Genomic DNA, 15,243 nt, shown 5'->3' with positions numbered 1-15,243 from the left:
TTCACATTCTTAGTTTTTTCAAATTTTTAAAATAAAATATACAAAGTAGAATGCGATATCTTTCAGTAAAAAATAAATTTATTTTAGTCAGATAACTTTAAATCGGTATTTTTATGGAAATTGGAAATGAGTTTTTTTGCACAAATATTTTTTGTTGCTTTTTCTCTGACCTGTCACACAAAACTGGGAATAACAACAAAACGAAGAGTCAAAATGAGTTCAAACTTTCAAGAGATGTTTACAAGACTATTACCGAGGACACTATAGCACTTTTAAATAAATAAAACCTTTATTGTCGCTGTAAATGTGATTTTTGTGAAGACCGCCTGGAGGCGGTCTTACCCGTTAGAGGGTTAATTCTGAACCCAACTGCATCGGTCACAATGCGGTGATGGATCGGTAAAGTAACGGTAATAGATTTATTTTGAAAATACTGTTTTTCGCACTTTTTTAGTCTTTTGACCAATATAAAATTCAAACGGTAATAGATATCAACTTCTGGTCTTCAATGACCCCTTCTCAAATGACATTACCTCGAAAGTAATCTCTTTAGTTTTTCCCCTCCCCCTTCATGCGCCCCCTATCCCCCTAAAACAGAGGTGTGCAAGAAACCGTTGAAACCGAATTAACGTCAAATGAAACATGTGCGTCAATGGTCAAAACGCTACTATAACAAACTTATTTTGACGTTAATTCGGTTTCAACGGTTTCTTGCACACCTCTCTCTGCCCTAAAATACGTAAAAAATGAGGTTTTTCTAACATTGCAAAAAATTGGTACTAGCGATTTCAATGATTTTCGGATATGTTATGTTGATAGTCCAGCTGAACATTTCGTCCTCAGACACTTTTCACCAGTTAATTCGCCATCTTGAATTATTTAAGGTCAAAGGCCTTATTTTCTCCCGTTTTGTTCAATTCATTAATTAAAGGCTTAATGATTTTTTGAAAACCTCTTCTTGAACAATTTTCAACTTCAATCTGGTTTTGAGGTGATTTATAGATAAATTTAATTCGAGAGTAATTTTATATGCACCAGAAAAATTTGCGAAAATGAATATAAGGCAGAGCTCTTTCTCGGAAGTTCGAGCAGCTCGCAAAGCCTTGGACGCTTTGCCACCCCTTTTGCTCAGATTATGCCATCTATCCGATTTTGGCGTTTTAGTGTAAAAAAAAAAGATATTTTTACACAATAACGCTGCGAAAGTACGCAGGTGCTGATATGACCATTTTTACTCGACTATATTATTAAAAATAAGCTTTAAAAGAATTTTTTTACAAAATTCAATTATTCTTTGATATTGCCGTATAGTTCGTCACATGGACAAAAAGTCCGCTTAATAAAATAAGAATTGATGAAGATAAGGTAAAAATTTTGGCAATAATGTTAAAATTAATCGCCTTAGTGTGCAGCTAATCCAAGAGAAGAGTTTTTACATAATAAGTTATACTTCGGTCGAGAAAATTTTTATTATTCGTACTTATTCAGTTTCCTAGAGAGGCTAAATATTACTGAAAAAACCAACGTTTATTTTTTTTTTGTAGACAAACAGTCATCCAAGGAGGACATGGTGAAGTGGATCAATCGCGGTACCAGGAATCTCTGGACTCAGGTTGGCAGTACATTGGAGCACGTTGTACTCTGGTGGAGCAGTGCTCCTTTGGCATGTCAGCCTCCCAGTCATACAAAATACCTCAGGGATTGGTTGCTAATGATCCAGCCGGATGATGCTCCAGAGCCCATTCTATCTACTCTGAGAGGCCTCGGAGAGACACTCACGATGTACGTGACCACAACGACGTGGGATAAACAATTTCGCTTGGCTCTTGTGTCCTCAACCCTTCCCATTGACTTCCTCTACGACAACTGCCCCGACTTCCTGCCACAAAATGCAATGACTGCTGCCCAGAGAGCTACAGGGACCGTGGCAGGGAGTCTCTGGTGCGACGTCCTGTCCACTTTGACAATTTTCAGCAACAGTTGCGATCAAGGCACAATTCCCAATGAGCTACCTCTAGTTGAGCAGATTCCCATTCTCCATCGTCTCGATCACTCCATCCACTCCATGAGACTCTGGGCAGCTGAAAAGGCTAAAGCTCTCTGTGCTGATTGGAACATGAAGATGTTCTTCAGAGTTGTTCATCGGGATGTTGGAATGTGTCTTGACCATCTTAAGGATCTCAGAGTGCCTCAACTTGTGCCTCCTGATCCTTTGGAAGTTCATATTCAAGTTTGTGTCTCCTTGAGAGCCAAACTCGTCTCGGAGATCAAGATCAACATCGAGAAGTTAAAGGTGAATTGAAAAAAGGCATTTTTCTTAATTTTGTAATAATTTTATTCTTGACTTATTCAGCAAACTGCTGCCCAATGCATTGTTGTACTCTCATCTGTATGCTCTACAACTAGCCTGGCCACTCTCAGTCTTTGTTTTCCTCCTGTTAAATTCTGGCAGACAGAATTTCTTCAGGAGAAGTCAAATGATTACGTGGCTGAATTTCTAGGTAAGTATTTTAACTGCTCGAACTCCAAGAGAGAGCAGTTTTAACAATCGTGTATTTTTTCAACTTCTATCCATTCTGGATGCCAAACGGTAAAAGATATTAACTTCCGATCTTCGGTGACCCCCCCCCCCACAAGTCAACATTCTCTATCGAACGAACTTACTTAAATTACCTCTCACCCCTTTTATCCCCTCCAAAACCATGTTTTTTTGACTTGGCAAAAATTTGCCCTGGCAATTTCCTTCATTTTTGGATATGTTTTGAAGGCAATCCAGCTGAACATTTTCGTCCTTCGACACCTATTACCGAAAAAATCGCCATTTTGAATTATTCAAGTTCACAGTTCAACCACTCTTGAGGGCCAAATTTTCAACGGATTTGGTTAAATTTGGACTTTTTTGAAAGATCTTTTAATTCTGAACCCGACTGCATCGGTCATAATCGGTGATGGATCGGGAAAGTAACGGTAATAGCTCTATTTTAAAAATACTGTTTTTCGCACTTTTTCAATCTTTTGACCCATTTAAAATTCAAACGGTAAGAGGTATCAACTTCCGGTCTTCAATGACCCCTCCTCAAATGATCTTATCTCAAACCCAACCTCTTTATTTTTCCTCCCTCCCCTTTCATGCGTTCCCTGTCCCCCAAAAATAAGCCAAAAATGAGATTTTTCTAATTTTGCAAAAAATTGGCCCTGACGATTTCGTTCATTTTTGGATATGTTTCAGAGGTAGTCCAGCTAAATATTTCGTCCTTAGACACCTATCACCGGAAAAATCGCCATCTTGAATTATTCAAGTTCAAAAGCATAATTTTCACCCGATTTGGTGAATTTATTAATTAAAAGGTTAATGACTTTTTGAAATCCTCTTCTTGAACAATTTTCAATTTCAAGCTCGTTTTGAGGTGATTTATAGACAAATTTAATTCTAAAATAATTTTATATGGTCCAGAAAAATTTGCGAAAAGAAATATAAGGCAGAGCTCCTTCTCGGGAGTTCGAGTAGCTCGCAAAGTCTCGAACGCTTTGCCACCCCTTTTTCTTTGGAACATTACTTTTCTTTTTTCAATTCATTTCAGAGGTTATTTATAAATAAGAGGTTATGTTGAATATAACCTAATTTGTTCTCAGATAAAAAAATCCGGTAATCTTTGGCTAAGATTTCAATCCAAGACTTCCAATTTAATAATTGATAATTGGCTTTATTTTCATTCATGCTCAATAAGTTATTTTGAAAAGTTTTAGGTTATATTATATTGAACTTAACCTCAAAAATCAATTTTAATACAGTAGACTATCTCAAATTCAGGCATTTGGAACCGAAATGTCAATCGAATTAGAGAGAAATTCGGGCATGATTTTTTTTTTTGAAATGCAATGATTTTTTGTTTACCTTGTATTTATATTAAATTTACATGCTTATATTAATAGTAAATTTTATGAAAGCCCCTTAATAATGCAAAATCACATTACAACTGAGTATACTGTATTTCGTGCGACAAAAGAGAGTTTTTCCGCCCAGAGGGATTTTCTATAAGTATTTTAATCCCGAAGAAAAATAAATTGATTAAAATTTCTTCATAATTTAAATAAAATTAATTCTAACCTCAAAACAAAGAAAAAACATAGTGAATATTAAAAATGTTATTTAAAGTCATTATTGCGTGAAACTTTGAGCAAGATTTTGAATGAAATATTCAGATTGTTGAATAATTGAGTAAACTTGAGAGTAAAGTTGAAAATGCCCTTTTTTGAGGTATTGGGCCTCATTCTCTAATTCTGCAAGAGAAGTGAGGTTCTGTTTACACCAACTTGCAAGATAACCTGCAAGTTTTTTGGGATATTTTGTGTGGTGTAAACTGGTAATTTTGTCGTCCGGATGCAAGTTTTATTGCAAATTAAAGTATTTGGTAGTGAAGTAAAGTGAAATTAGTAAGTTTTGCTGGTAAATAATGAGTTTTGTGTGACCCCAAAATTTACTGTAAAGATAACCTCTTTGGGTCTACCAGTTAGAATTATTTTTTTAAAATACAATAAATTCAGCAATTTGGGGCACTACAAATCTTAGAAAACGTACTTTTATGCATCTGTAGGTGTTTTTCTTGATGTTTTGTGGCGATTTATCAATATTTTTTACCCAAAACCTCACAAATTTCCATTGCTCGTTTCACCTAAATTCCTGGGTTTTTCTCGTCCGGGACACTAGTAGACACTAAATGGGGCCACCACAATGACTATTGGCTCTTAAAAATGCTTTCCGGAAAGCTTTCTTGCACATAAATTACAAAATTTGAATTGGTAAATATAACCTCACAATTCACTAAAAACACTGAGAAAAATCTGCATGAAAAATTGTTCCGACGGCGTCCGTGGACTAATGCGGAGAAAAATTGGACAATTGCAGAGTGTGTCGCTATGTTATCTATAGACACTAAATAAAACCATAAATTATTTTTAAACCATGTCACATTTTATTAACATTTTAAATTCTAATTTTTAAAATAATTTTTTGTCTAATTATTTTTTAATTATTCAATTCAATTCAATATATTTCTCCTCTTATAATGCTTGGTTGCGGCTGTCGCCGACATACTACGACTGATCTCATCAGGTAAACGGCAGAAACCCTGAATCATAGATCGTTTTATTTATTTATTTATTTTTTAATTTATAATAATTAATTATTTATTTATAATAAATAATTATTTAATTAATTACATTTCAAAACACAATAAAAAAAAATATTTAATTAAAAGATGTGTAACTATTGTATTTATTTTAATAATTTTCAACATGCAGATGACGGACATTTTAAGACAATCATTGGATGATTTACACTGAGGGTTTATAAGAGCCAGCATACAGTTGTGAAAGCTTAACTAGAGATAGCAACTCTGAATCTCTTACATGCGATGAAAATTATATTTGTTATATATGTAGATATATTTTTATCCTTTTAACAAAAGTTGAAGACACTAATGGCCTGTGTATATACTAGAGAAATTTAAGGCAAAAATTAGTTTCGAGAAATCTTTGTAAAATTGCCTGCACGCATTGGTGAGGATTTTTGACAAAAATGTGTATTTTTGAAGAAAAATAATCTAATATGTAGGCAGTTTCTTCAGAAACAGTATGCAATACGAAGTATTTTGCATCAAAAAGAGGTGGCAAAGTATTTCCAGCTTTGTGAAATGCTTGATCTTACAAATTAGAACTATTAGATGAGCACATATATTCTGTCAGTAGAAGAGGTTGAAAGTTTGGAGTAGTATATATCAGCTCCTGATGAGCATAATTGGATGAGTGAACTATTGTTGGATAGCTTGGTTCATTGGCTTTCAGAATCTGGTATATGTAATCTGCTATGAATAAACCATGGTCATCCAGAACCATTTATGTCGAAGAAGACACTTTTTGTAACGTCTTTTTTGGCCATCTACTGCTGGGACCAGGAGTGACCCACAATTCTCGCACAAGGACTGTTTGTTAGAGGAACTCAAAGGGTATAATATATGGAAGAAACTTTTTTTTTAGACATCTTACTTTTTTTTATTTATCGACTTATGCAAGAATTTTGAAGTGTTAAACGCAAGGAAAAAATGACAGAAAACCTAAAAGAGTGGTTTCTGGAAGTGAAGGTTAGACGTGGGGATGAAATTGATGTAATATTTGGATTCCTTGGATCAACTTATGGGGGAGTACTTAGAACATTTCAAGTCGATATTTTCATTAGTTTGTCCAGAAAATGATATAGAAGGATTTCTGTCATTTTTTTCTATGCGTGTAAAATGTTAAAATTCTTGCAAAAGTGGATGAATAAAAAAAGTAATATGTCCAAAAAAAGTTTCTTCCACAAATTATACCTTTTGAGTTCCTCTAACAAACAGTCCAAGTGCGAGAATTGTGGGTCACTCCTGGTCCCAGCAGTAGATGGTCAAAAAAGACGCTACAAAAAGTGTCTTCTTCGACATAAATGGTTCTGGATGACCATGGTTTATTCATAGCAGATTACATATACCAGATTCTGAAAGCCAATGAACCAAGCTATCCAACAATAGTTCACTCATCCAATTATGCTCATCAGGAGCTGATATATACTACTCCAAACTTTCAACCTCTTCTACTGACAGAATATATGTGCTCATCTAATAGTTCTAATTTGTAAGATCAAGCATTTCACAAAGCTGGAAATGCTTTGCCACCTCTTTTTTGATGCAAAATACTTCGTATTGCATACTGTTTCTGAAGAAACTGCCTACATATTAGATTATTTTTCTTCAAAAATACACATTTTTGTCAAAAATCCTCACCAATGCGTGTAGGCAATTTTACAAAGATTTCTCGAAACTAATTTTTGCCTTAAATTTCTCTAGTATATACACAGGCCATTAGTGTCTTCAACTTTTGTTAAAAGGATAAAAATATATCTACATATATAACAAATATAATTTTCATCGCATGTAAGAGATTCAGAGTTGCTATCTCTAGTTAAGCTTTCACAACTGTATGCTGGCTCTTATAAACCCTCAGTGTAAATCATCCAATGATTGTCTTAAAATGTCCGTCATCTGCATGTTGAAAATTATTGAAATAAATACAATAGTTACACATCTTTTAATTAAATATTTTTTTTATTGTGTTTTGAAATGTAATTAATTAAATAATTATTTATTATAAATAAATAATTAATTATTATAAATTAAAAAATAAATAAATAAATAAAACGATCTGTGATTCAGGGTTTCTGCCGTTTACCTGATGAGATCAGTCGTAGTATGTCGACGACAGCCGCAACCAAGCATTATAAGAGGAGAAATATATTGAATTGAATTGAATAATTAAAAAATAATTAGACAAAAAATTATTTTAAAAATTAGAATTTAAAATGTTAATAAAATGTGACATGGTTTAAAAATAATTTATGGTTTTATTTAGTGTCTATAGATAACATAGCGACACACTCTGCAATTGTCCAATTTTTCTCCGCATTAGTCCACGGACGCCGTCGGAACAATTTTTCATGCAGATTTTTCTCAGTGTTTTTAGAGAATTGTGAGGTTATATTTACCAATTCAAATTTTGTAATTTATGTGCAAGAAAGCTTTCCGGAAAGCATTTTTAAGAGCCAATAGTCATTGTGGTGGCCCCATTTAGTGTCTACTAGTGTCCCGGACGAGAAAAACCCAGGAATTTAGGTGAAACGAGCAATGCAAATTTGTGAGGTTTTGGGTAAAAAATATTGATAAATCGCCACAAAACATCAAGAAAAACACCTACAGATGCATAAAAGTACGTTTTCTAAGATTTGTAGTGCCCCAAATTGCTGAATTTATTGTATTTTAAAAAAATAATTCTAACTGGTAGACCCAAAGAGATTATCTTTACAGTAAATTTTGGGGTCACACAAAACTCATTATTTACCAGCAAAACTTACTAATTTCACTTTACTTCACTACCAAATACTTTAATTTGCAATAAAACTTGCATCCGGACGACAAAATTACCAGTTTACACCACACAAAATATCCCAAAAAACTTGCAGGTTATCTTGCAAGTTGGTGTAAACAGAACCTCACTTCTCTTGCAGAATTAGAGAATGAGGCCCATTATTAAAAAAAAAAAAACAAATCATCACAAAAATAAATATCACGGAATGTATTTATTAGAATCTATAGGAAAATCCATGTAGTAGTTCTAAAGTTCTAGGCTCATTTAAACGAGGATATTTTACTTTGTTTGAAATGTTCCTTTCGAAATTAAAATTTCTCACTGAACTTTACCTGACTTATTAGGTGAGATTCTTAACAATCTCACCTACTATAATCCTAACAAAATTTCATGTCCTCCGATCGCGCTCAAACTTGGCCAAAATGTGTTTCGCCACTTCCTGATCACGAATATATGGGGGGCTAAGTTACGTTCCCGGCCGGCCGGCCGGCCGGCCGTCCGGCCGCTCTTTGGAGCTTAATAGCTCCTAAACTAAAAAAGATATCGACTTGCGGTTTTCGGCAAAGGTTATATATCGCATGAAAATTGCAACTTGGTGCATTGACCCCCCACCCCCCACCCCTCCTTCCGCCATTTTGAAGACCCCCCTTTTTTTGTTTTCTCAATAGCTCCGCCCCTATGGCATCGAGCGAGCTCAAATTTTAGTATGTTATAGCTGGGCCTTAGAGCTTTCCATCAATACCAAACTTAAGGTCCCCCGACCCCCCTAACCCGAGCTATAATGGTCCAAAAAAAAATTCTTAAAATGGCCATAACTCCGGTTCTAATTGTCAGAATTTAAAAAATGAGGGCTTTTTGGAAAGCTCTCGTGAAATGCCACTTCTCCTTCTAACATCGCAAGTTCATAAAACCACCGCTAGGGGCGCTATTATTAAAAAGAAAATTTTTAAATCTTAAAAGTTAAATAACTCAAAAATTCCTTATGCAATCGGGCTGAAATTTTAGTATGTTGTAGCCGTTGATTATACCTATCAAACAAAAAAAACCTTAAGTCGATCCATAACCCCTGACCCGAGCTATAAGGGGTCAAAGTTCGAACATTGACCGGCCTCTATCTCCGGTTCTAATTAACATATCGACCTAAATTTTACCTTTTTGGTTTCGTCTCGATGAGCACTTTCAGATGGAAGTTCAAAAAGTCACCACAGGTGGCGCTGCGATAGCGTCAAAATTCATCGAAATTCAAAATCATTTTTCTCAAAAACGGCATTGTGCAAGTTAATCAAATTTTAGTATGTTGTAGTCCAGTCTAGGACGTTTCCAAAATGGTGCGTATGTGCGCTGTGGTTTCAATAGAACCGGAGATATGAGGGGTCAAAGTTCACGAAATTCAAAAAATCATATCTCCGGTTCTATGTGACCGATTTTGATGAATGAGGGCTTAAACGAAAGATCTCACCAAATGCTACAGCTTTCTAGAATATTTGAACTTCGTGGGACCAACACCAGGGGCGCCACAGTCGAAAAACCAATTTCAATATCACATAACCTCAATTATCTCGACTGTCGCTAAACCGATTTTGATGATTACTTCGACATAATTGTAGAGGACATTTGTCTCTACATTTCGTCCATACATCATTTTCCGCTCAGACTACGCTATCACTCCGATTTTGCCGTTTAAGTGTGAAAAAATTGATTTTTCCCATAATAACGCTTTGAAATCACTCAGATGCCAATTTGACTGCCTCTACTCCACCAACACACTTAAAATAGGGTTTTAAATGGAAAGTCCCACAAAATACAACAATTCTTTGATATAGTTGAAGTTCAACAAATGACTACTTGGGGCACTCTGGATGAAAAAACGAGTTAAGAAACAAAAAACCTCGATTATCTTGACTTCTGAGTAATCGATGAGATCATGTTCTATGGGAAAATTATAGAGAACATTCTGGTCTACATTTCATCCATATAACACTTTTCTGTCAGTTCATCCAAATCCTTGATATTTTGGTTTAAATGCAAAATTTGTACAATTTCACGAATTTGATTCAAGATAACTGAATGGCGTCTCCCAACTTCAGCTCTAAATCGAATTTGCATGCACTCCGAGTTAGCTCACGTTAAGAATCTCACCTACATAAGCCGGTTAGGATTATCTGTCCCTTTTATTTAAATATTTATTTTATTTTATTATTTTTTTCGACTTAGAGAGGAAAGTAGAACGCTCTTCGAACGTTCATGCCTTCGAATAATGTAAATATTCTTTTATTCTTCCTTAGAGACTTATATTTCTATTAAATATTAGTTAGCTTATTATCTGTTATATTGATAATTACAATAAATAAATAATAATTATTATTATTAATATAAAAATAAATAAAATAAATTTAAAAAGAATCACATTATTCGAAGGCAAGAAGGTTCGAAGGCAGAATATTTTCCCTTATCAAAGTTTTGATAATTTTTGAGAAGATGATTAAGAGAAATTTTTGTTGATTAATTCTTCTTCTTAGTGTGAAAATTTAAAAAAAAATACAGATTCTATAACTTCTAAAAGAAATGACGAACTGATGACAAATCGTAGCATAAAATTATAATGATTTTATACGGCATAGTTTGTTAATATAAGTTTTCTTCGAATTATACATTCCTTTAATACAATTTCACAACATTTCAAAATAAAATAGAAAATTTGTAAGATTTTCTACTTTAGCCGAAATTCGTTTGGGGAATGGCAAGGAGATTTTACCTATGAAACGAACTACCTGGGGAGATTTTCCAAAACTCACAATTTGATCATAAGGGTCCTGAATTCCAGTACTAAAATGCTGAGATTAGCAAAGTATGTAGATAAAAGAAAATCACATTATTCGAAGGCATGAACATTCACAGGGAGAGTAATTTCCTCTACATTTATTTAATGCATAATAACTGATAATAACCGTGGAGTATATTTCGAAAATTCGCTTTAAAATGAGGAATAAGCGTTCTTTTAAGATTAGGCTATTTTGAAATACGTTCTAATGGCTCCGGTACACCTTTTAGGTCAGGAAAATTTCATAAGATCATTTCCCTTTCTTCAGGGGCCCATCAACCCTAATAAAAAGTGAAGTTATTTTTTTCACTTTTCCTTGTAAAAATTTTGCAGATATTGCACCGCGACTTAAACAAATTTTCTCGTAGTTCTTCTATTATTTCGGCGAACATTATGAGGTATGCATTTTTAGATAGCTTTTAAAATGAACGATTTACTTGACGATTTCGACATCAGACTGATAAGTCAATTCTCTTTAGGAAAAAAACTTGCCAATATTCTTCAGTGCCTCTATGCAAAAATGTATGGAAAAATGAAATGTCGAGTGTCCCCTGCCTTTCTTACTTAAAAGTACAGTAGACTCTCGCTAATTCGGCTCTTTTAAGATCGGGCTACTTTTTAATTCGGGCAGCAGTTAAATTTGAAAAAAGTTTGTTGATATTTTTCAAGTTTGATAATGATTATCAAATGAAGTAAATAGGGGGAAGTGGGGCACTTTTGAAAGTGGGGTCCCTTTGAAAATGGGATTTTCACCTATTTTTAAAATAAAATTGAGCCTTAACGTGTTATAATGTTGCTGCACAAACAAACTGAGAAGCTAAATTACTTTTGATATGGCTCAATTCCACTTAAACATAGGAAAAAAAATCTCAATTTCAAAGATGCCCCACGTTCAAAGGTGCCCCACTTCCCCCTAATGCTCAAATTTGCCATGGTTTATCTTAGTTTTCCAAATAAATTCTTAAATTTCCAATAATATGAGTATGTAAACTCAGCTTGAGCATGCAGATGAATAAAAAATCGTTGCATTTCAAAAAGTTTGTCGCCCGAATTTCTCTCTAATTCGGGTGACATTTTGGTCCGAAATGCCCGAATTTGAGAGAGTCTACTGTATATCATATGCTTATCTTACTCCTTCCCAGTAACGAAAGAGTTTTGGGTTCGAAAAATTTTGACGGTGGCGACCCCCCAATTTGCACGCTTCTTCTTCTTCTTCTTTCGAACATCACACCAAATTAAATTTAGTTCAGTCTAATTTTGAGTTCGAAAGAGTGCGATAACTTATACAAATCTTTTAAGAAAGAAAGGGATGCGAATTTGGATTTCATGAATTCTTATCGATCTAAAAGACGTGCCGGAGGCATAAATAAATAAATTTTCCTTTGTGGTTCGTTTCTGCGATAAAATGTTTCTATAATCTGTCAAAATCCCACCAAATGAGTCTTGGCTAAAATAGAAAAGGGATTTGAGAAGGAAATAGCTCTATTAAACGAAATTCATTTCACTGCAAGATTTTTCGCAAAAAAACACATTTTACGTTACTTCTTAATTTTTTCACTATATTTTTTTTTGTTTGTTATCACTAATACTACTTAAAAAATTTCTTTTAATGCTTTATGTATAATAATATATAAAGAACAAATTCTGGAACTATTGGTAAAGCTAGGAACCAAAATTTTTCTATTTGGTGAAATCGCTGTTCTATTCTATCTTATTATATTCTATCTGTCTATAATTTGTATTTTATAATCTCAGAATAACAGAAAGAATTTTCTATATTTTATATATTTTTCGAAAATAATTATTTAATTTTTCATATGAAATTTAAACTGCCAAAACTAAAACTAAAATTATACTAAAATTAACTAGCGTATGGGCGAAATGCTCAAATGCCTCAAAGAGATAAGGGAAGGGTTTAAAGATCCACACACACACACACACACTCTGACTTCGAATACTTCACAATATTTCCAAATTCCTTTAATAAATGTGGAATGTGACCTATTTTTTTCAGAAAATCTGTGGCTTAGGATTAGCTAATAAGATTGAAAGATCAAATTAATATAAAAAATATGAGAAAATTATGATGTGTTTAAAGACAGAGAATGTGCAAAGCCTGAAAGCTTTCCCCTTTATTTCGAAACAAAATACCCTTGTTTAAATGCACCTTAAAAAGGTAGATTTCTTAGAAAGTCCGCGAAATCTGTTAATGTTTCTAAATTTTTCAGAAATCTCTTCTTCATTTTGTTCTCTCCTTACGATAACTGAATACATTTACGTTTATAACTTAATGCATCATGAGGTTCAATTTTTATAATTTCGTTTACATTCGCATTACCAAAAATTGCCTTCATTGAGTGCAAATATGCAACAGTTTGAGCAAACGATTTAATTAATTGCACTCGTCATGCTGGAGGCTTGAGTAAACAGCGTGAGTCTTTTGCATCAAAAGAGAACACTATTTCGATGCACTTGGTGTAATTGATTGCTGCCAAAGGGGCAGAAGAGTCAGTGGATCATTTTGGGAAATGACCCAGGCTCATCGATGAGTGAAAAAATCCACAGCGGCCTCCAGAAATTACAGAGCAAACTTACAGCAAAAGTGTTTGTACTTTTTCCCAAAAGACGCACGAGCTGCGTGTGCATTTGCCAAAAATTGGGCGCTCGAGCGTGGTTCTTTCCGCCTCCTCCCGGGAGCCAGGAAGATCATCAGAGTTGAGAAGGGAGGTGGGATTTCATTATGCTAATATAGGGAATTTTTTGGGGGCCAAAGAGATTGTGCACAATTCGCTCATTTTTGCCTCTAATTTAACTCAGTAAATTGCACATCTTTAGCCAGCCCTCGTTCGTTTAAGTGATTTTTAATTATTTAATACGCGTTGCAATTCTCACTGCTATTGCCTCTCGTTCGCACTCAATGAACCATGGTAATTTTGGTGTTTTTGCAAGAACAAGAAATGCTATATAAGTTATATTGCAAGGCAAAAATCATTTCCTTAAAGTTAGCTATTCATTCAGACACTTTATGCAGATGATATAACTAATAAACGAGAGAAGATGGTGAAAAATCTCCCGGTCATAGAGCAAAATTTTCTTAATTGCTTGAACGGTTTTATGGAGATTTTAACAAAGGTTTTAGGTTCTACAAAAACCCTAACTTCAAATTACTGAAATTTTCCATTAGACTTTGAAATAAAAAAACTATGGGGCCATGTTTACATCAAATGGCGTGTAATTAATTGATGTAATTCTTAATTGTTTTTCTTCCTTTTACTCAAAGAGTTGTTCAATGGCAAGATTAATTGCTGTATTACAATTTAAAAAAAGAATATGAAAGAAAATTGAGACAGTTTTTTACAGAAAATTTAAAAATAAAAATAGGGAGAACTGGGGCAGTAGTAAACAGGGGTAGTTGTAAACACTGTGATTTTTTTCATTAATTTCAAGACTCCAGAGTATAAAACCCATAAGCATTCATAGATACCATGGGGATGTATGTCCACAGATGAATTGGTCAATAAAATCCTAATACTTTAAAAATAAAAATCATTTTTCCTGAAAATGTTGATATTTCGATTATTTTCGTCATTTGTGTAAAATAATCGAAATGTAGCAATACCAGTTCTTTCCTACATCTTTTAAGATTATATTAATACATTTACTAGAGAAATTGAGATTCTCATTATTTTAAAAGAATTAATAATTGGTCAGAAAAACAGCATTTGGGGTAGATGTAAACAGGCAATTTTCCCGTAATTATAGATGTCGCGAGTGTAGAATGAATGGCAAAATAGTTTGTCTTCTTCTTCATTTTCGTTTGACAGCTGCATCTCATGGTGGGAAATTTTTCGTTGTTCAAGGGTGGAAAAAAGCGTGTTTACATCCTCCCCAGAAACTGTTTACTTCTACCCCAGGTATTTGTTAAAACAGAAAAATACACAGTGACACAAATTTTATTTTTATGGAAAACTCAATTGTTTTCCAGCATCCGCATTACCATCGATGAATTACCTATATCCAAGGGTAAAACATGAGCTTAAGAAATATTTTCCAAAAAAATCACTCTGTGCTTGGAAAATCACCTCAAATTCGCATCTATTGAAAATGTTTACAATTGCCCCAGTCTCCCCTATGTCCATCAAAAACGATACGACCAGATACTGTTAATTTTGCCGCCAATTATTAGTTTGTTATTCTATCTATAAACGTTCTATATCTGTTTTATTGTAATACAATATACTAGGGTAAATTAAGCTAATTCAAAACCTGCTTGAAATGGAAATATTTGGGTACTCCAAATGGAAACGTCACTGTTTTCATGATAAATACAGTACTAAATTATTATATTTATTATTTTCTATACCTCAGTTTCATTATTTAGTTAATTTTGCTACAAATAAAGCGAAAATCCATTCATATTATTGTTACGTTCATTTTTGAAAATGAACGTGAACATGCTGCATATGCTGCAT

General features: G+C 33.8%; 1 protein-coding gene across 1 annotated transcript in view; it reads left to right on the top strand.

Annotated features, from left to right (window-relative positions):
• Positions 1-15,243, top strand: part of LOC129809798 (uncharacterized) — a 35,737-nt gene that overhangs the window by 15,989 nt on the left and 4,505 nt on the right. The window contains exons 3-4 of the mRNA XM_055859896.1: positions 1,545-2,293; positions 2,354-2,501. Coding sequence (XP_055715871.1) covers positions 1,545-2,293; positions 2,354-2,501 — 897 coding nt within the window. The remainder of the gene's footprint in view (positions 1-1,544; positions 2,294-2,353; positions 2,502-15,243) is intronic.

The sequence above is a fragment of the Phlebotomus papatasi genome, chromosome 1, assembly GCF_024763615.1.
Source record: "Phlebotomus papatasi isolate M1 chromosome 1, Ppap_2.1, whole genome shotgun sequence".
In the NCBI taxonomy this organism is placed as follows: domain Eukaryota; kingdom Metazoa; phylum Arthropoda; class Insecta; order Diptera; family Psychodidae; genus Phlebotomus; species Phlebotomus papatasi.
This window is presented reverse-complemented; position numbering and strand designations above follow the sequence as displayed.